This window comes from Rhagoletis pomonella, unplaced genomic scaffold, assembly GCF_013731165.1.
Source record: "Rhagoletis pomonella isolate Grant_MI unplaced genomic scaffold, Rhpom_1.0 Rhpom_scaffold_00001, whole genome shotgun sequence".
NCBI classification, from domain to species: Eukaryota; Metazoa; Arthropoda; class Insecta; order Diptera; family Tephritidae; genus Rhagoletis; species Rhagoletis pomonella.
The window spans coordinates 24,376,560-24,397,912 of record NW_023458555.1 but is presented as its reverse complement, the minus strand read 5'-3'; the positions used below and the strand labels follow the sequence as shown (position 1 = coordinate 24,397,912).

The 21,353-nt window shown below is 36.7% G+C and overlaps 1 protein-coding gene across 1 annotated transcript in view; it reads right to left on the bottom strand.

Annotated features, from left to right (window-relative positions):
* LOC118741500 (esterase B1-like) overlaps positions 1–11,418 on the bottom strand; it is a 28,354-nt gene extending 16,936 nt beyond the window's left edge. Inside the window, exon 1 of the mRNA XM_036473503.1 lies at positions 10,505–11,418. Within this exon, the coding sequence (XP_036329396.1) occupies positions 10,505–10,551 (47 nt within the window). The 5' untranslated portion in view covers positions 10,552–11,418. The remainder of the gene's footprint in view (positions 1–10,504) is intronic.
* Between the last annotated feature and the right edge of the window lie 9,935 nt (positions 11,419–21,353).

The following is a 21,353-nucleotide window of genomic DNA, read 5'->3' as shown; positions in this document are numbered from 1 at the left end:
GGCAATTTCAGGAAAAAATGTTAGGTGGGCTTTAATGTAATAACATTAGGATGGTATGTTACCGTGATAAGAACTGAGATCCGGTGGATAAGTGCTAGAAAGCGGTATTTGAGGTCACTTAACTTTGGAACAAACAAGAAAAAACAGCGAAATATCATACCATAAGATGCGACTGTAAATGCCAGAGATATGGTGAAACATTACAAAAGGTGTTCCCTCGATTGGGGGGGAACAAATTATTTCGAATCGAAATACTTGCTTAGCAAAAGTTTAATGATTTTTGGCGAGCTTTAATTTACTGAATTTAGAGTGGTAAGTTGGCGTGGTAAGAACTGATTTTTAGCGGGTAAGTACACACTAGAATGGGGTACTTGCGGCCCACGAATTTTGGAACTAAAAAAATTGTCTCCTCCAGACAACAACTTCGATATATTATACTTTATCATTCGACAGTAAATGCTGAAAATACGAAGACTGTTAACAAGACACTCCTATGTTCGGGCAAAAACATTATAATTTTTCGAAATTGCCTTGCAAAAATACCTACTTTAGACTCAGGATGTCTTTAAAATTTTTTAATTTTCGGCACAGCTTAATGTACATACCCACTGGTTAGCAGTGCGCGCTACCACTCCGCAGGGCCTGGGTTTAAGCCCGGTTGAACCCAGCATCTAAAAATAAAAAAAAGTTGGCAAATCTCCGAGTATATTTCTGCCAATCGCCGTTGGGAGTCGGCGTAAAAATAAAGATCCCTCCCCTTTGTGTGCACACAAATACTTGGTACTTTACAGGAGAAAGATATCTAAATATGCAAATTTTAATCAGTGGTGGGGTGAAAGTAATTATTTATGTCATGCAATTACCAACACGCCATTACTTCATTTAGTCTGGCTAAGGAGGTAGTACTATTGTAAGGTCATGGGGAGATACTTTTTAGCACATATAATTTATGGTTTGTTAATTTCTCGATATTGAGAGAACTTTTGAGCAAGGCATAGTATCCATAGTATCCGATTTTTTTTTCTCGTGAGAGCGCAGTCAAATCGTAAATTTTTTTATAACATATCTCAATATTGCCACCTCAGCGAAATACATACAGGGAGATTTCCCTAGCACACAAAGGTTTTCTAATGACTCTAGAGAGGCGACCGCCATTAATCGGACCAGTATTCTAACCTGAGTACTATGGATTTAAAGTGCGCACCGCAAATTACCTGACTACGGCAGCCGAACTCATTTGCATAGTTATTTTTTAATCAAACGTAACCAATTTTAGCGAGTGACATTATAGTTTTTCCCATCCATTAGAAAATCCCTTTAATTAACAAAATGTTCGCACGCGGCTTCACCTATCGTATTTTTGCTTATCGAACATGCGTTAAAGTGCAAATTGAAACGCTACGAATATATCTAAGCATAATGTATGGATGGCACAGTCCAGTTACTCACACCATTATGTACTTTTCGAGGTGCATTAGGGTGCCTCACCACGCGAATTATAAAATTGATTACATCTTAAGGCAACTGAAAAATTTTTTCGGAAAAATATTAAGATTTACGTACGATTTGAAAATACATACTACGTACAAAAATGATTTTTGATAAATGAAATTACTTCATAAATATTTAAAAAAAAAAAAAAATCACCTCAGTTCATAGAAGAGTGCGAGCTTAAATGGTGTGCATAAAATGTTTAAACATTTTAACAACGGAATAAAAATAAAGAGATGTTTGGAGTCGGTCGAGCTTAAAGAAATTCTAAAATTTTTCCGCGCTAATTTGGCAGAAGTCTTAATGCTTTATTCATAAAAAATAAAGTAGCTTTATAAAAGCTTTAGAAATTCAAATTTGTATGAAAACGTCAATTTATAAATCTCTTAAAACCTACTTTATTTTTTATGAATACGATCATCAGAATATAGTAAATTTATAATTTCGTTAAGAAAATAGTACCGATTTTGTTTTTTTATGGAGAATCATGCACCCTAATGTACATACGTAGTATGTATGTAGGTGCAATTGTGATTGATTTGCGACAAAATTTATTTGTACATTAGTCATGCAATACGTAGCTGACCATAGTTCAAAGTTCAAATGGCGTTAAGCTTTAAGTGTATTTAGCCACAGGACACATTTGAAATTTGCTCTTACTATTCAAATCACCTAACACAATACAGACATTTGTATGCAGATATACATATACTTGTAGGTGCGCGTACATGCATTAGTGCAGGTGTATTAAAAACTAATTACAGTGTGCCTCTTTCATTTGCTGGACTGTATTTCGTTACGCTGTTAAATAATAAATGTTCTGAAATTGTTGCGTGAAGCGATGGAAACCACTGAATGAACGGAAGTGCATGCACTTACATAAGTATGCATATACTAAATATGTATGCACAGGGACTTGAATAAATGAGTGTCTGTGGTATTTTGATAAAACAAATTAAGTGACTTTATGTCGGTTTGATTAAAAAATAATAACTTCTCCATCAAAAATTATAATTAGCGATGCCTCTGGCTAGTTATTCGTTAGTAAGAAGGGTGCGAGCGTAGTAGTTTTCAACACTTCCCGAAGCGAAAATAAAAGCTTAAAAAAATGATTTACTTCACTGTCAGTAGCAACTTATTGATGAAGAAAATAAGGTGGCAGGTCAGTAAGCTGTATATCCACAGTAAACACAAATTATCATTATCGAATGGGGAAATTTTAAGCACACCTTCTTGGCGAATTTGCAAACGAGATGCCTAGGTTGGGACCCATTCCAACCCAGGTCTTTTTTGTCATATGCCTTCTGGAGCTCTTGAGAAAGATTCTTGAGAGGGTTATCCTCAAAGGAAGAGTGCTGGTATAAAATTCGGCTGAAGTTCCGCAAGCCTTGTTTCTGTCGGCAAGAATATCAGGGCAAAAGAAAGCAATTCCGATGCTGTGATCGACATCAAAAGGAAGTCGTACGGCTGGTGAAGTGATTTAGTTTCTGAAGGACAGCACTATCTTCTGCAACTAGTTCCATCGAGTGTGAATAATCTTCACTATGGTTAATCTATAATTTCAATCAAGATGCTTCTCAGTTATTTTTTACTTGCCTATATTTCAATATAATAAAAGTGGAACTTTCTTCTTTCTGAGCGCTATCGGTCAGATAAACAAAAATTTTGCGAGAAGATGACGTCAAGTACCGCGGCAATGTTTGATCAAGGCCAGCGACGTCAAATTAGTAAAAATCAATTTCATCAGTCCAAAAGTGCAATTTTGTTGACCAGTGTTATTATTCAAATATTTTTCTTTTACTAAATTTTACATTTTCCCGATTACGCCCCATTGCTGGTCCCTACAATTCATTTGGGTTCTATATTTATGCTGATGACAACAGTTTTTAATAAAGTAAGTAATTTCTTTTGCTCTTAGTCTCACAAGAAACGGCTCGCTTTTTATTTGGTACGCCAGTAAAAACCGCCATTTGATCTAAAAAAAAAAAATTCTGTTACGGGTCACATGAGTCACTTGGTCTTATAACAAATACATACATATGTTCCTTGAGTCAATAGTAAAATACTTTCAAGATAATAACCATTTTATTTGTTCAAAAAATCCATATCAAACACGGTACAGTAAATTTGCGAAAACTACCCCCAAAAAAAAGATAATTTGATACTAAAGCAATAATATTGTTGATTGATTACGACTTTTGATTACCTCTGCTGTTACTCATAACGCAGTGGGTGAAGTACTTTCGATTTATGACATAAGTTTGCTATATCATAAGTCAAACGTCAACACGCCTTTCTCACCATTGAGAGTAATTTAAATTAATTAATCACGTCACATCAAAAGATTAATTGCACCTTTTTAAACCACAGCGGTTGATTTGGTTCGAAATGCAGAGCCCATGTTTATTATGCGAATAAATTTTCTATTTGAAATGCTAACGTAGCATATACACTTCGCAACGCAGCATATGCCCGGCCTTTTGATAACCGTTCACCACGCAGTGGCAAAAAATGATAATTCTGCGTTCGGTTCTTGCCGCTGACCATTTCGAGAGCTTAACCGAATAAGTAACTGAACAGCCATTCGGAAGCGAGCTAATCTGAGAAATCACACCCCCCGAAATAGGTTGTGCGGTGGGCTTAGGACTCAGCCTCATATGTGAACCTTTTTTTTCCTGTAGACCATTGCAGACGTACAAAAGACTACGCGTGAGACTCCATCGCGGAATATGGTCGTTCACCTTGGTAGACGACTGTCTCGCTACAACCCGAAACAAGTCGAGAGTTTTTAGGATCTTCCTTCGCCACGATAGCAAAATCGTGCATTGTGATCCCGAAAAATTTCAAGACGGAATGTCTGATAACGGACTGAGACTGATCAACTTTCAATTCAAAAAAGCTCCCTCAAGCCTCGAGGCAGTCACCGACATTTGGTCACAATTCCAATGTTTTACGCGTACTATCTCGTTGGTTAATATATTAACATTCTTAATTGGCTCGCGCTAATTGCTATTATGCCTCTAAAATATTAAAAACTAGTAAGTGGACACACGGGTACCCCGGTTATGTGTTTACGTGGTATTTTTTGTTTATGTGTTTCACGGTTAACTGGGAGGTAGTGACAACCAGACATTGAACAACCTGTCCCAAGTATAAATTGGAGGATAGTTAATGTCCTACGGTACTTTCTCTATTTCGACACTGATAACTCCAATATGGACAGCGTTTTTAGAAAAAACGTGTCTATTCTGAAGAGCTTTGTGTCAAAGGACGCCTGCGGCTAGCAAACCATGAGAGCACATTTCAATATTTGAAACCTCTTATACGCCGTTTTGCATTTGGTTGATACGCGGTTTTGTACTTTAAACGACGATATAAATATTTGTATGTATTTATGAATGGATGTCATTGTATTCAGCATTATCGTGCTTGAAGAAGCCAATTGAAACATTTTTACTGTCGCAAAGATGCTATTCTTTGCACGCTGTGTATTCTCTTTTATTATGCTTGAAATTCTTTGCATCTCTAAATTGGCCTTAATAGTAAAATAGCGACTCAGCAAAATTAAACGATAATTTCTTTTACATGCATGCCAGAACTACTGTTCGCTATGTAAACAAAAATTGATTAGTGCTGACATGTTTTATTACAATTTTGCACTTTATTACTTGCTATCAGCAAATGTCGGCGAGTTGCCGGCTGTTGGAGCATCGGCGAAAGATGGACATTAGGCTGGGTCGATTTTGTATGGGCGAAAATAAAAGGCGTTTGACGGCGTTTCCATACTCATTTGCATAAAAAAAAATTTTCAACGGTGATGAAAAATAATGGCTTTTATATTAGAGCTACCGAAATTGTTTTACAAAAATTTAAAAAAATTCGCAAACTATAGGTAATGTTAAAAAAAACTTAGAGCATTTGGAACCAGAGACCTAAATTCAAAATGCTGTTCTTTATATCTTTTGACTATGGGCCCGTGCAATTATCAAGAGAACAATCAAAATTTTATTGAAATAAGACAAGCCGGATATTAACGATAAGCTAAAGGGCCGAGAGAATTGATATTTGGGTTTATTTGTTGCGTTTGCGTAACCCAGAATTTTTAACAACAATTGGTCTTATTCGACTAATGTGCTGTGTGTCACTTTGCAGGTTTGTTGTTGACTTCATGATACAATATATTTTGACTACTACCAAGGAATTTGACAAAAATTAGATTTTCGACCCGCCCTAATGGCATGCGTACTTTGAATAATTGTGGTTCAGGCATAAATAAAATAAGTATTTGAGGAATTAAGCACCAGAAACGTATACAAATTTATTAGTATAACCCAAATAAAGGCGAACACAACTATTTCACTATTTAAAGGAATACTACTATTTTGAAATTAGTTTATTTTTTATTTATATTTTGATTGCGATCAGACACGTGTGCTTAGAATGCGCGGGACATTGATATGTAGCACACTGCTTATAATAATTTTAAAATTAGCGTCAGTTTTACTTCAACGCTCGAAAGTATGAGCAATCTAAACAAACCCTTATTTCTTGCTTTCATGCATTGATAAATACGATAATATTTAATTTTGTTTTTAATTGTTTTCTACTACCTTAATAGGTACTATACATGTTTTGTAAGATTCGTACATTTATTTTTTTTATTATGTATATATTTATCGGTATAGCCTTGAGTATGCTTTTAATGTAGAATACGTCTTACGTTTCGATATGGAGCCTATGCTCAAATGTTGTAGCTGTAATTTTTAAAACTTCACTAAAATGCTTGTTGAAGCAATTTCAAAGAAAAGTAAGGCGTTGCAAAGATAAAATTCCAAGTCTATCGTCAGATTGATTTTCATTAGTAACCAATTCTGTTTCTGTAAATATTGGCTTTTTTTGGCGTAAATTTTGAGCCTTTAAAGTGCTCTAGCAACTTATGATTTGCAGATATAACTTTCATTTTTCGGACATACGTAGATGCTTTGGAGCAATAGAAATATTACTGTGTACAAATTTATTATATATAAATTCAACAAATAATAAACATTTAAAGACAAAAAATTGTTGAAAAAATTTGAAATTTTTTTTTATTACCAATTTGCCCGAAAACTGCTCGAATGTTTTTTTTTTCTTTAATAAAAAATTGACAACTATTGTGTAAATAGAGCAGAAGTTTTGGCCATCCTGAAGATATCAAGGAACCTCACTAGTATACCTACTGACAGCCCTGGAATTCTTAGATTTAATCATAAACAAAAGTCGCTCACTGAATCTCGTAGACTTTGAAGCGAAGCAGCTCAATGTCAAAATCAACTAATTTGGGTGGCCGGAAACAAAGCTATCGAGGATTATTGCAACTCTGACGAGGTAGCGAGGAAATATACAGCCTCGCTTGGAAGGCTAACGCACATCGCTGCTAGGAAATTTCATTACAAAAGCAATGTTCTTCCTTTTGAGGGCTCTTAAGGGCCGCTGCCTAATTGGCTTACATGCCATGATATTGGGGGGGTGGACACACTGGACCAGGCACGTCGAGAGAATACTCTGGCCCCGGACTTAAAAATCATGGGCCCAAAAACAATCAGGAAGGAGCACTTTCTATCGAAAATATGGAAACATGAATAATGAATTTATTTTTTTAATTCGTACAATACAGCGAAGTTCTATTGAGAGATTTGTAAAAAAAAATTTTGTCGTGATTGGCATAAATGTAAATATTTGTGAATTCACACGATTTGGATACGATTTGCACCAAATTTTGGGCAAATGCCCTTTAGCGTTAGCAAAGTAGTTGACACTACACAAAGTGAACTTTCTTGCCTCGAAATGGATTATTAAATTTAGATATTAGATTAAATATTAGATATTGCTCATTATCTAATTGTTTCATCGAAATCGTTGCTGACATTTCTCATTACACACAGAAAAAAATTATCTCAACACATAATTTGATTGTAGTTAGGTACATTAAATATTTAGTTATAGTTACCAAATCATGTGTTGGGAAAAATATTTTTAGCTTCCTTTATTCTAAGTCTTTAGCACCAGGCATATTTACATACCAAAATTCCAAAATATTTTACTGATATATTTGTCGAACTTATAAGAAGTTAAACGGTGATAATACTTGTACATATTTTAGAGATACGTATCTACATATGTATGTATGTATTATCAGTATATTTAAAAATACATATTCAGTTATCAATATCGGCATCACTAACAGTATTCTTATCAACCTTTTTATAATTTCTTCGCGCTTGCGCTACTTATAGGTATTTGAATGCTAAAAAGCAAAGGCAGACGGCAGCATTAATGCGGATCAACTCGTTAATTGAGAATGCTCTCAGGAATTAAGTGCAGTTGATCCGAAGAGAGTCCCAGAGTTAAATCTAAACCTTATGCAGATAGAGGGGAATTTTCGATAACAGCACTTAATAAAATTTTACAGAGCGAAAAGTGCATAGAACATGTAAAGCTTGGGTGGAAATCTACCTCGTCATCGATTGTGTATTCACAACACTAATTGAGATAGGAATCCAATCAAAATTAAATAACTTAGGTTAGGTTAGGAGGATGTATGTGGAATAATCCATACTCTCACTCGGAGACAGAATTGTCCATTGCAAGTGTCCTCTTTTAGTGAGTATCAGCAGGAGACACGTGCCTATATCGAAAGAGTACCTTTAAGTCATTATTTTACTGAATTACTATCCCTGATGAAGCCGAGGAGATCCAAGAGTTACCCTCTGCTACTTCGACCAAACTGTTAAAAAACGTGAATCCAAGTACTTAAGTCGCTTCGTCTGTAAACCTGGACATCGACACAGATAAAGGTCAGTTGACTCTTCCATGACATACATGGTAGTCACCACCGTTGGAGCATTGGTGCTATAGCATAGTGTCCTCTGATGACGCCGGTAAGGACTCTTACTGCAGATCGATTGAGTTTCAATATGTTTACTAACTCAGCCGCGGCCATAATAATCTTGTCGTCTCGCAGTCTTCCCGTTTGTTCCACAGATCATTAGTCACAGCCACTCATTAATTTTCCTAACGTGATCACTAAACGGTGATAGTACGTGTAAATATCTGCTTCTACTATTGGCATCTCTGATTCCCTTCAATATTGCTATGTCCCGGAACCTAGCATAGAGACACGTTGATGCGGCTCAGTGACGCCATCGTGGTGCGACATCCACAATTCCCGATTTCCTATTCTACATAGATCCTATTGCCTTCAGTTCTGTCTGACTGTCGATAAAAATAGTGGCTTTGTCTTCTGGAGCTGTACTACTAAGTAAAAGACCAGCCGCCCTCTCTATAGCGTAGATATCCGCTTAGAAGACACTGCAGTCGTTCGGTAGGCGAAGACCGGTTGATCTGTAGGCTCTTCGAGTAGACAGCGACTCCGGTTCCTTGTTCCATCTTTGAACCGTCAGTTTAGATGGATATACCTCCCTCTGCTACTAGTAGTCTTGCATCCCATTATTCTCTAGTCGGGAACCTACTGGGTATTCTTGGTATTGAAGTGCCAAACAGACGTAGTGTAATCAGTGCTGACTTTTTGGCTTCTCTGAGCCTCAGATCGCTCTTTGCGGCCGTACCATGGATGAAAATATCCAGCGGTCGCAGATAAAATATAATGTTAAGGCCTTCCTGAGGTGCGCTACTCACTGCTCCGGATATGCCAAGGCATACGAGTCTTTGCACCTTTCCTATTATTTTCTTGTTATTCCCTTTGTCTAGAGCTCTCCACCATACCAAGAACCCAGCGGTTGCAGTTGGTCTAATCACTGTAGTGTACATCCCATATGTGACGTACGGTGATGGTCCCCAAAGGTCCTTTTGCAAGTGTAGTATGCTGCTGGAGATTTCTTGGCTCTCTCCTGTAAATTCCAATAATTCCAAGGTAGTTTGCCTTTCAACGTGGATTCCCCTTATTTCGGCAGAGAAAAAGTGGGTACTTTTGTTTCCCTTGTAAACAATACCAGTTCCGTCTTGGAGGGGTTTACCACCAATCCATTCCTCGTTGGTCCACTTAGAGATATCACCTAGTGCACTCTCCATTAGTTCACTTATCGTTGATAGGAATTTGCCAGTGATGAGTATAAATAAATCGTCGACGTAAGCGACCACCCTTATTCTCTTGGTTTTAAAAATTTCAAGAATTTCGTTCACCACCAGGAGCCAGAGGAGATGGGATATTACACCCCTTGAGGCGTGCCCTTGGTAGTTTTCCTTCTCACAGATCCTGTGCCTATGGTGGTGTTGATTATTCTGCTCTCCAGCGCGGAGTCAATCAATACCATCATAGGACGCTGAATGCCGCGCACAGAGAGTGCCTTACTTATCGCCTCCGTTTGGATATTATTGAAGGTCCCGTCAATATCCAGGAAGGCGGCAAGGGTGTATTGTTTAAGTTGACGCGATTTTTCAATCGTGCCTAATTTCGTTATAGTTACCAAATATTGTGTTAGGAAAAATATAATTAGCTCACCCTTTTCTCGGTGTAGGCTAGTTTTACAAGTTTTCAGTATTCTACGTTCCCTGAGCAAAGAAGTTAGCAAACAAAGCAAGCGAGTTTGGCGTTCGTGGAAGCCGAGTGGTCAGAACTTTGTAGTACAATTCACTAGCACCCACCACCTGAGCAATTCCTTAAGATCAATTTTTTATTTTATTTTGGTTGTAGTTTTTTAATTATATATTTTATTTTACTTTCTTTCCTTATTGTTTTATGTCATTTCCCATAGTTATTTCAAGTTAAATAAAGTTTTTAGAGTTTACTTTTATTAAAAAGGACACAACTATGATTATATAAAAAAGTTTAGTATTAAAATAGTAAACAAAATTTTATTGCCCGAAGATTTGAACCTACGGCCTCTCGGCTCACTTAAATCGCAATACTGCAGTCTGTTAGTTTAAAATTTTGATCAGAGCAACTGCGCCCTTAATCCGGATTAACTTTGCCGTCTGTCTATGCTATAACATAGAGTACTTTTTTTAAACTCACCTCAGCGCAATGCGCATTTGATCGCCAAAAGGAATATCGAATGACATGTTTATTTGATGATTAGTGCTAACTTCGCGTCTATAGGTTAATAGCCTTGCTGTTACAAGCAAAAACTCAGATCAGATTTTTATTTATTTTGATTTCAATCAATTCGCTGTAAGCAAATGAAAAATATTTTTTGAAGTAGAATTATCGAGTGCAGCAATTTTAAACAAAACGATTTGGCGGTTCTTCGATCTTCTTCTTCTTGTAATAATCGCTTATTTTATGCAGAAAATTGCCACCAAAGTGAATTTCCCCTACATCAGCACTTTACTGCGAGCACACTTGAATTTAACTTAATTTTTTACACTTCAACAAATTCCAATTTATCGCGCTTCGGTGCTGCTGCTGCTGCGTGTGTCCTTTAAAAATCGATCGCAGGATCTAACTGAGTACTTATGTCTGAATGTGTGTATGTATGTCTGCAAGTGAATTATGCATGCGCAAGTTTGTGTATGTGTCGGTATACGTTTCAGCGCGCAATTTTACAGCACTTGTTGCCGCTTATTGCTTGTGTTTTTTTCTCTCTTTTTGGAGGGTTAATTTTATTTTGCACGCGCGCCACAATCGTCCTGGAGGCTTATTTATTATTTATTGAATTTTTCTACACCACAATTCTTTAAATTTTTTACTTAATTCACTTTTTTTTCGCTTGATTCGCTTATGCCGGTCGCATGTCGTCTGCCGCGTTGCCTATCCGTTTTGCACAAGGGTTGTTCGCCAACTGAGAATTGTACAGCGCAAACAAGGCGGCATAAGCTAGCGCCTCAGTCGTCTACTACTTAGTAAGTACATATGTACATGGTCGTTGAGCAGTAAGCGCCAAAATGAATGCATATGTATGGAAATATGTTGATATGAATTCACAAACAACCAACCAACCGACCCACCGTCTGACTGACTGGCAAATCACATCCACAACGTGACCAATGCCAATACAAATACTCTCTTCACAACTACTTGATTTTATTCTGACGCCGTTGCTGCTGCTGCTGCTGCTTTGACTGCAGCCACCATCAACAAAGCCGGCTATAAAAGAATAATGACAGTGGGCACGACAACATCGCGGCTACGTAGGAAAGCCACTAGTAAATATGTGCCCCTTCTCCTCCCCAACTGTGATTGTGCAAATGAAAGGCGAACGTGATTGTAGCGTTGCCGCTTAGCGCTGTTGGCGCTGACGCTGACGCGTTGGCGTTGTCGTTGCGTTTGCTGCTTTAGCGCGCATCGATTATTACCACAACTCAAACGAACATTAGGCTGCCTCATGTGGCATTGGAAAAAATTCGGTTCTCTTATCATTCAGCGAATAATAAAATGTATTCTAATTTAAAACCTCCTCGGAGACATTTTTATTCAATTCTAGGACGTTCCTGAAATAAATTGCTATTCCCTGAATGGCATGCTGGACTCATATATCATAGGCCCTTTTATTTTCATATGAATCCATCTTAGCATTTTTGTGGAACAACTCCAACTCTTCACTGCTTTGGATCTACAAGTAATAAGAGCTCTTGCAGATTTCTCTAGTCTAATGTAAAGTCTAAGAGTGTGTGTGGTTAAGGGATATCATCAGCATAATCCGCGTAAATTTGATAGGTATTAAAACGTGGCCGACGCTGACTTATTGGCAATGCATAGGGATAACAGCCCCTACAACTCGCGAGCTAAGCCTTGAGTCCCATAATAACCTCGTCTGCAAACGATTTTGGAACCAATCCAGACCTTCAAAGAAACTGCATAATTATTTAACTGAAAAATAATGAAGGCAGCGAGGCAAATGAGCTCCAACGTTATGCCATATTGATGATAAACGCGTAGCCTCCCCCAATCCTTGCTGGAAGCAACGAAATTGTTAGGTACAGCTTCAACTCAAATACTCTCGAACTCCGAAAGAAATGAGTACATACAAGATCAAGGAGACACCGCGAGTAATCTAAAGATGTCCCTATTTCTATGGCATCAGAAACAAATCGAGCGGTCCTATCCCAAATATCGAATTTCAATCGATATCCCAGACTGGCGAAGACTTCGAGAACCTGCTTCTGCCGTCAGAATTGGGGGACGTGAACGAGTATATCGTCGAGACGTTTCAAGCGCATGGACTGAGATGATTTACTTCCGTTGGATAAATCAGACCCAGCAACACACAAAGAAAGCGATGCGCAATGCGAGACTGATGAAGATGAGTGTCGATCGTTTTCGAGAACATACCTCCGCTTTCGAAACGGGGGGCGAGCACGAGTATATTGTCGAGGTGTTTGAAGAGACTGGTCTGAGACGACTCGCCAGCTAAGAGCTACACGCACAGTTCAGCAAATAGAACACGGTGAGAATCAAAGTGTAGAGCCAATCAACTAATATCTGGCCGCACATCTTTTATCTATTTAGTGGACTTAGTTTGCGCTTAAAATTAAGGAAGAAAGAGTTCAGTTTAAGGATATTTCTCTTACTGATAGAACCCAAGCCGTCGAAGAAAATCACTTCAAAAAGTGCTGTCAAAAAATGCGGCGTCTCTGGTTTACATTCAGTAGACGAACAGCAACTGATCGTCATTTCGCTAGGAAATTCTAGAGGTATTATTGAATGTACACTTTCCGGGATGTACTCTGGAAGCTAGCTCACATACTCAGTTTTGTTTCTTCGGTAAAAAAATCGCAATTTCAGCTATAATTACATTTCCAAAATCAAAAATAATGAAATCTGTTCAAATGTATTCGTCACTCTTATTAAAATTTGCATGAAGTACTTTTAGAAACTTGTTTCTATGAAAGCATAAGCTTGCTGGTCAAAGTAAATATTTTGTTGAATTTTGACATACAAAAAATAATAATTTTTTCAAGACCTGGTAGAGGGGTGGTTTAAAATTTTAAAACTTCGTGGATTTCTTTATTTTGTAGGTAGAAAAAAGGAAGGGTGCTCCATGATTTTGGTATTTTAAGAACCCACCTACAAATTGAGACAATCAGAAGATACAAAAACTTTAATCATTGAACTCAACTTTAAACTCCGCAAAAGCCTCAAGACCCTTTCATCATAGTTCAGCTCATGAATTATCTAGAATTGAACAAAAATAAAATTCATACACGTATAAAAAACTAATTTTTATATTTTGTGAGGGGAGCATTGCCTAACTTTTTTCGCGAGTCATCCTAGTAAGCCTACCACCATATGTACACGTATCTATGCACCCTGCAGGGAAAACGCGGACTAGTGAATCAAATTTCTAGTTCCGTACTAGGTCTTTATCGCCAAAAAGGAACTAGTCCGATAGGAACTAGATCCCCACCAGTCCAAAATCGGAGAAAAGTGGTACTTTTAAGAAATTAATTTTTTTCAGTTTTTTTCACTAGAAATCTATATCTAAAGTGACGAATTTAGAAATGGTTCGGAACTATAGAAAAAGGGATGCAGAACGAACTAGATCCTATTTGTCGAATTTAGAACTATTTCGGAACTATCGAATAAGGGATGCAGCGGGGGCTTGTTTACTTTACATAGATATGTGTTCGTCGGCTTTTTCGTTCGAATACGCTTCTGTTCTGTGCTTCGCAAATGCTTTTTCATAGCTTGGTAATACAAAACTAAAGTTTGTGTTAATATTTCAACATCTTGGGACCGTCTGGAATCTAAGAAATAACAGCGAGCACCTCTGCAAACCCAGCTACAGCTGAAGGTATGTAAACGTACATTTCTTACAATCATTCAAACAAATTTAATTTCAAATTTAAAACACATTTCTTCCAAAATAACTTAAAATCGCACACACGGAAGAACCAAAAAGATTGAAAAATCATGATACTTTTTTCTTACGTCTGTCGATTTTAGAACTAGTTTGGAACTATAGAATTTAGGACTACTTCGGAACTATCCAAAAAGGGATGCAGCGGGCGGCAATTGACACTTCCTAGGACATCGCCATGTTAAATTCGCCAGTTGTTTGCATGCAAAAGAGATTTATCGCGAACCAGTACTGGGTCTAAATGTACTAGAAGCGCCCCAGTTCAGAACTAGAGATTTTCCCCACAGGGCATATACATATGTACATATGTATGAGTATTAGAGTGGTCCAAAATTGCATGTGAAAAAGTAAAATCTGAATTTTTATGCACCACCCCTAGGATTATTCTATACCAAAATATATATATATATATATATATTCACATTTTCCTTATTTTGGGTATTACTGTTGAAAGTCTCCTGAAAAGGACCTGCGATTACCGATCGAAAAATATTGACTTTCTTGACTTGAGGAATTATATACCATTTTTACGAAGTTGTTTTATTCCTATATAAAATACTTGGAAAACTTTGAGCGCTTTGAGCGACCTAAAAATATTTATTTTCAAAATGAAAAAAAACAGTGCTATACTTTTTTCGATATAGAACAATCCTAGGGGTTGAGAGCATTACAATTCCGACTTCACTCTTTTTGGACCACCCTAATGAATATACAATATCGCAAGTTAAAATTACAAATGTGGCCCTCCTTTCGCTAAGTGTAGCAGAGAGCGCTAGCGCCGCGCCGGCTAGATTCCCTGTAGTCTCGTTGCCCCTTAGTAGTTGTCTATCAATCCATTAGCCAATTTCAAGAAATTATTTTCATACTTCATCACAGGTAGTGGCTGTACATAAGAACGCTTTTCTTTCTAATTATATGCTATGATGTGTGGGAATATTTATTTATGCTACATATTATACGCACAATGTGCGACTGATCTTAAATGCTTTACTTGTTTACTACATTTTAACAATATGTTTATTAATTTATTTATAATTTTTTTTTAATTATTTATTAATTTTTACTTACGCAATGCGTGTCTTGAGTCGTCGGATTTGGAACAACAATTAAAATGGTTTTTGACTTTTTATGGTAAGCAAAAAATAATACAAATTTTCTTCCAGTGTACACTGCTGGCAACATTTGTTTACAATCACAGTTAGCTACAAAACTTTTCTTGTTTGACAAGTTGTGCGCTTAGTTGTGTTGCTTAGTTGACCTCCCACTACCTCAAAGTAGCAGTGCTTATTCATATGCATGCGCATACTTAAACACGCTATTCTATAAATCGATACGACTAGTCGTCACTTGGCGGTAGTTTAATAAGGGTAATATACATTTTGTACACTTAGAAAAATTTGGCTATAAAAAGTAATACAAATTAACCCGCAATTCGGTAATAAACTATGATATGCTGCTTTTAAAAGAAATAAATTGAGCACGCGGGTACCTACATATGTAGATAGGGGATTAACTTTTTTGAATTTACCGGGTTATGGCTTTAAATTAAACGCTGCTTACAGAAATCGACCATCTTTTAAATAATTTAGGTTTGATTAATATTAAGAGAATGGAGCGGTCACTTAATGATAACTCTCAAGGGCGACCTATTTGATCCACGTATCGTTAAGGAAACTCGCCAGGTTCCTTGGCTGTGTTTTATTTTGGTCACAAGCGTAGTTAGAACTTCACGCAGACCCATAATGTACTCTTCTTTTTGCACGAGGGGCAGGTGCAACCTGTATTGGTCAGAAGGAGCAGATCTCCGGTGAAGTTAAGCCTCGGCACGCTAATTGCTTTTAGTTATTCTCCAACCCTAAGGATGAATGGGTTTTTAGGTTAGGTAAGGTTGATGTGGCTGTCGGTCTAATGGCCAACTCACTTAGACCTTGCAGATCAATTGTAAGATTGTTTTTTTTTCCTATACCATAGTTTCGTAGTATAGCTAAAAAGCGCCTACCTAAAAAGCCCGCTCTGCTGCTAGCAAAAGCTGGGAAGCTACAGAAGAAGTGCTCAACTGTTTCTTTTTCTTCCCCAACTCCGCAACTCCTTCAATATTTATGGTAGTATATTCCTAGTCTCGAAACTTGCCTCTAGTAGCCTAGTTGTTTTAAAAGTGTCCTTGTCTAACCGTAGCCTATTTTCCTCTTGAATAATATAAATTCTAATAGCTATCTTTCAGGTTGCCATAGGTATCCTAATATTTTCTGTGTTTTCACACGGTGGAAGATTAGTACCTTTACTGGCTAGCTGATCGGCTCTGCAATTTCCTTCAATATGTTTACGACCCGGGATTCTTATGAGGCAGAACCTGAAGTACGTTTGATCTTAGATTAACCGCATTCATTGATTTAATGGACGCCTGACTATCCTAGAAGTTATTAACAGTAGTCTTCGTGGCGGCATGTGTATTAAGGTATACAACAACCTATTTTATAGTAAGAACTTCTGCCTGATATACGCTGCATGGGTTCGGAAAGCGAATGGATAGTTTCAGTCATAATTCTTTAGAAAAAACTCAATATCTAACCATGTTGTCTAGCCTTTATCCATCCGTGTAAAAAATTATTTCCACCCTTCTGCATGGTCTTGGTGTTTGCCGATCTCTTCTTGACGGGATGTTCATCTTAAAGAGGCTATCGAAGATGGGTTTATGGGCGGAGAAGAGAGACAGAACTAAAATTATACTTAAAATGGCGCAATACCGAAACCGATTGGTCTTCAAATCAGGGATGGCGGAAATTCTTCTCATCCACTCAGAAGAATCTATCATCATAAACAAACAAAGCATTTGTCTTGACTATAATGTTTAAAAGAATCAGTTTTTCAAGCGCCTCGAAACTCGAAGATGGTGTTGTTTTCAGCAAAAGCAGGCCGCACAGTAAAAGAGCTCCATATAAAATATGTGCTGAAAAATGTAACGTGGAGTACTTTTGCCTAAGAATAAATAAATATGAAAGATGGTTGAATTTAGCGGACTGCCACGGCCCCGCGGATCTGGTAAATTTTATCTGATTCAAATGAAATTCGGTGTGTTTTTAGAGAAGTTTATCTTTGTTCCTTGAAGAAGAAATTGTTCTAGATATTTTTTTATTTGTCTGTTGTAAAATGGCTATGTGAGATTTACCCATTTTGTCTGCATCATTTAGCAACTGTGGTCAGCATTTTTTGTAGGTGATTAGAGAAAATACGTTCAAACGTAACTCTGATTAATATGATGTTGTGACTACGTCATAGCCCTTAAAATTGAAGCCATTTTCTTGAAGAAGGCAAAGTAGTTCGTGTTATACGATGGACTGTAATAGAGAAAAAATCCCTCTACCCTATGGGCATTTTTGCGTAGCTAAAAAACTGAGTTAAGTTTTCCTCTATTATTGTTATTTTTTTCTTAATTTTCTTCTCTTCTTATTTGGCGCTGTAACCGCCTAAGCGATTTTGGCCGAGTCCAAAACAGCACGCCAGTCATTTCTCTTCTGTGCTAACTGACGCCAATTGAAAATGCCAAGTGAAGCCAAGTCCTTCTCCACCTGGTCTTTCCAACGCAGAGGAGGCCTTCCTCTTCCTCTGTTACCAGCATCGCGGCCCGCGTTGAATATTTTCAGAGCAGGAGCGTTTCTGTCCATCCGAACGACATGGCCAAGCCAGCGGAGCCGCTGAATTTTAATTCGCTGCACTATGTCTATATCGTTGTAAAGCTCATACAGCTCATCGTTAAATCGTCTGCGATATTCGCCATCACCAACGCGTAAAGGTCCGTAAATCTTTCGCAGAATCTTTCTCTCGAAAACTCCAAGAGCCGCCTCATCAGATGCTTTCATTGTCCATGCTTCCGCGCCATACACCAGCACAGGCATGATGAGTGACTTATAGAGTGTGATCTTTGTACGACGAGAGAGGACTTTACTTCTCAATTGCCTACTCAGCCCAAAGTAGCACTTGTTGGCAAGAGTGATTCTCCGTTGGATTTCAAGGCTGACATTATTATTGGTGTTAATGCTGGTTCCCAAATAAACGAAGTCGTCTACTTTTTCAAACTTGTAACTGTCAACAGTGACGTGGGTGCCAAGACGCGTATGCTCTGACTGTTTGTGTGCTGACAGGAGATACTTCGTTTTGTCCTCGTTCACCACCAGACCCATTCGCTTTGCTTCTCTATCCAATCCCGAGAAGGCAGAACAGACGTAGCCCTTGTTTTTACCGATAATATCGATGTCGTCGGCATACGCCAGCAATACTTTATAAGAGCGTGCAATTGCTGGCGTATTTCTTAATTTTCAGCTGTTTATATTTTAAAAAGATAAATATTTTTTTACCGCCCTTTTATTAACTTGGGATGTGCGCCTAAAAGATGCAGCGATTTCTATTCTCAAGTTACATACCTGATGACAGTAGGAATGGCAATTATAATAGGGAGGTTCTAGTTTTTTAAACTATAATTTTTTTTTTTTCATTTACTTTTCAGAAACGTTTTTTTCTTCATAAAAAAAAATCATTTGACTTTTGGATTTCATTGTTTAAAAAAATATATATTTGTTTTAATTTCATTTAGTTTAAGGAACTTATTTTATATACTTTTTTTCAAGTTTAACTTTCTTATAATTTTTTCCAAGGAATTTTTTATTTAATTAAATTTTAGGAACTTATTATTTATTTTATTTTTCATTTTTGATTTAATTTGCTTTTAATATGGAAAAATTCTTTTAATATGATCTTTTATTTTTTAATATATATTTTTTTATTTTTTATTAAAGTTTTTTTTTAATTAAAATTTTTGTAAACTTATTGCTAAAATACATATAAACAGAATAACGCAAAGACTTCCTCGTTGGCAGATCTTTCGAAAGAGCTTTCAAGATAGTTGCCAGAATTGACAATTAAAGGACTGCCCTGTAAAGCGAGATTCATAATGAATATTCATTACCCTTCATGCACAATACAAACATGTAACGAGAGATGGAAAAACTAACTTTTAAAATGGGCGTAGTTTCTGTATCAACCACACATTTAATTCAATCACGTTAGCTTCATCATTTAATTTACTAAGTAGTCTTTACATAACAGCCGCCAATACGTATACTTAGAATTTGATTACATACATGCACGCATACATATGTACATACATACCACAGACAATGCATGTATGTATGTACATCATAGATGGGCACACCAATACAGTCTCATTTTGTCATGGTATTCGTGAATCGCGCTTAGTAACAGTTGCCACATTTCTATATTGTACAAAAGTGCGTCTTTTTTTGCGCGTGTTAGAAAACGCTCTTACAGGCTAACCTAATATTCACGGCTTGCGTTTTGGTACGCATGCCGTCGAATTTGTTTTTCTGCGTCACCCGAAATTGACTTGCGTGCGTTTGCATTTGATTTCATTGAGCGAAACGTCAAATCAAAATGTCACGCAGAACAAAAATTGGAAATTGAGTTAGCTTCATACGCACGCCGTTCAATTTCGGTTGATCTCATACAAGTTGCATGTGCATGAGAAATTTTTGACAATAAATTGGCGGCGTGCGTGAATATTAGGTTAGCCTGTTACAAATTTATATTTAATTTGTCTTATGAACATGAAACGAAAATAATAAAATATAATAAAAAAATAATGAATAAATAAATACAAATAATGAATTATGAAATTAATTTTTGTAAGTACATATGTACGTGCATGAAAAGTTTTTTAATTTAATTTCATTAAACTAATGTTTTAAAAAATCATAGTTTATTCAACAACAAAATTCACAAAGTTGCTCGCGGTCATCACCTTCATATTTTTCATATTCCGGATGGAATGACAAATAATGTCGCCTTATATTAAAAGTACGATTCCAAGTGGTCGTATTACCACATAACAAGCATTGGGCGTTATTAGCTTTTTTAAAACCAAAAACTGTAATTGGCACTCATACTCAGACATTTTGGGCATTGTTACATATATAGGTGGCAACCATGCGCTAAAATTACGAATAAAAATATTCAACGGCGAAGCATAGTGTCAGTCTCATGAAATCTGAAAGCAGACTGAATTGAAATTCGCTGCGTCGTTTCTGTATACGTATAAGCGCTGCGACGCAGACGCTACTCGCGAGTAGCGTTTTGCCCATCATTGATGTACATGTAACAACCGCAGTAGCTTGATAGATATAAAATGACAAGTAATCAGTTAACATCGCTTATTATTGAAAAAAAAATAAAAAAACATAAAAATAGTGAAGCTGGGACGAGTTGCCTATTCAGAAATAATTAGATGACTTTCACAAAAATTACTAATTAATGGCGAAATGTTTACATGTTAGCAGCAATTAGTTGAGATCTAACTTTAATTATATTAGATTGATTCCTAGTGTAAATAACTACATACATAGTATGTATATATATGTTTGTATGTATGTTTTTTTTTTGTATATTACACAGCATGGAAAATTTAATGAAATGCTCTCTTCTTAAATTGCTATTTTCACAAAAACTGAGTTCTGATATAAAAGTTTACCTGAGCTTTAACTAATATATATCGCTTGTTAATAGAAGTAGCTGTTGGATTGCTAAATAAAAGTTAACACCAGTTATCAGAGTTAAATCTGGAACTAGTTTTTGTAAAAATTTCAGATAGATCGTATTGAATCAAAGCCCTCGAAATGTACTATCCTACAGTGGCATAGCTAGGACATTGAGTACCCGCTCACTCACAAAAAAGATTGATACAAGACAGCAGACAACATCCATCATCAATGCCATACACGGTTAAAAATTTCGGTTTTAATTTTAAACTTTTTGGACTACATATATGACCAAACTAAATTCAGTTTCAAATACAAACCTTCCAAGTTTAAAAAAAAGAGAGCACATATGTTGGGTTTAGAATTTAAACAATTCGGTTTAAATGTTAAACCCAAATATTTTCATAATTAAGAATAAAAAAAAAACAATCTTAAATTTCATGCTCCGTCTGGTTGGGATTGAACCCGGACAGCCTTGGTAGCAACCAATTGTATCAAGCATCTTTGCACACTCAGCTAC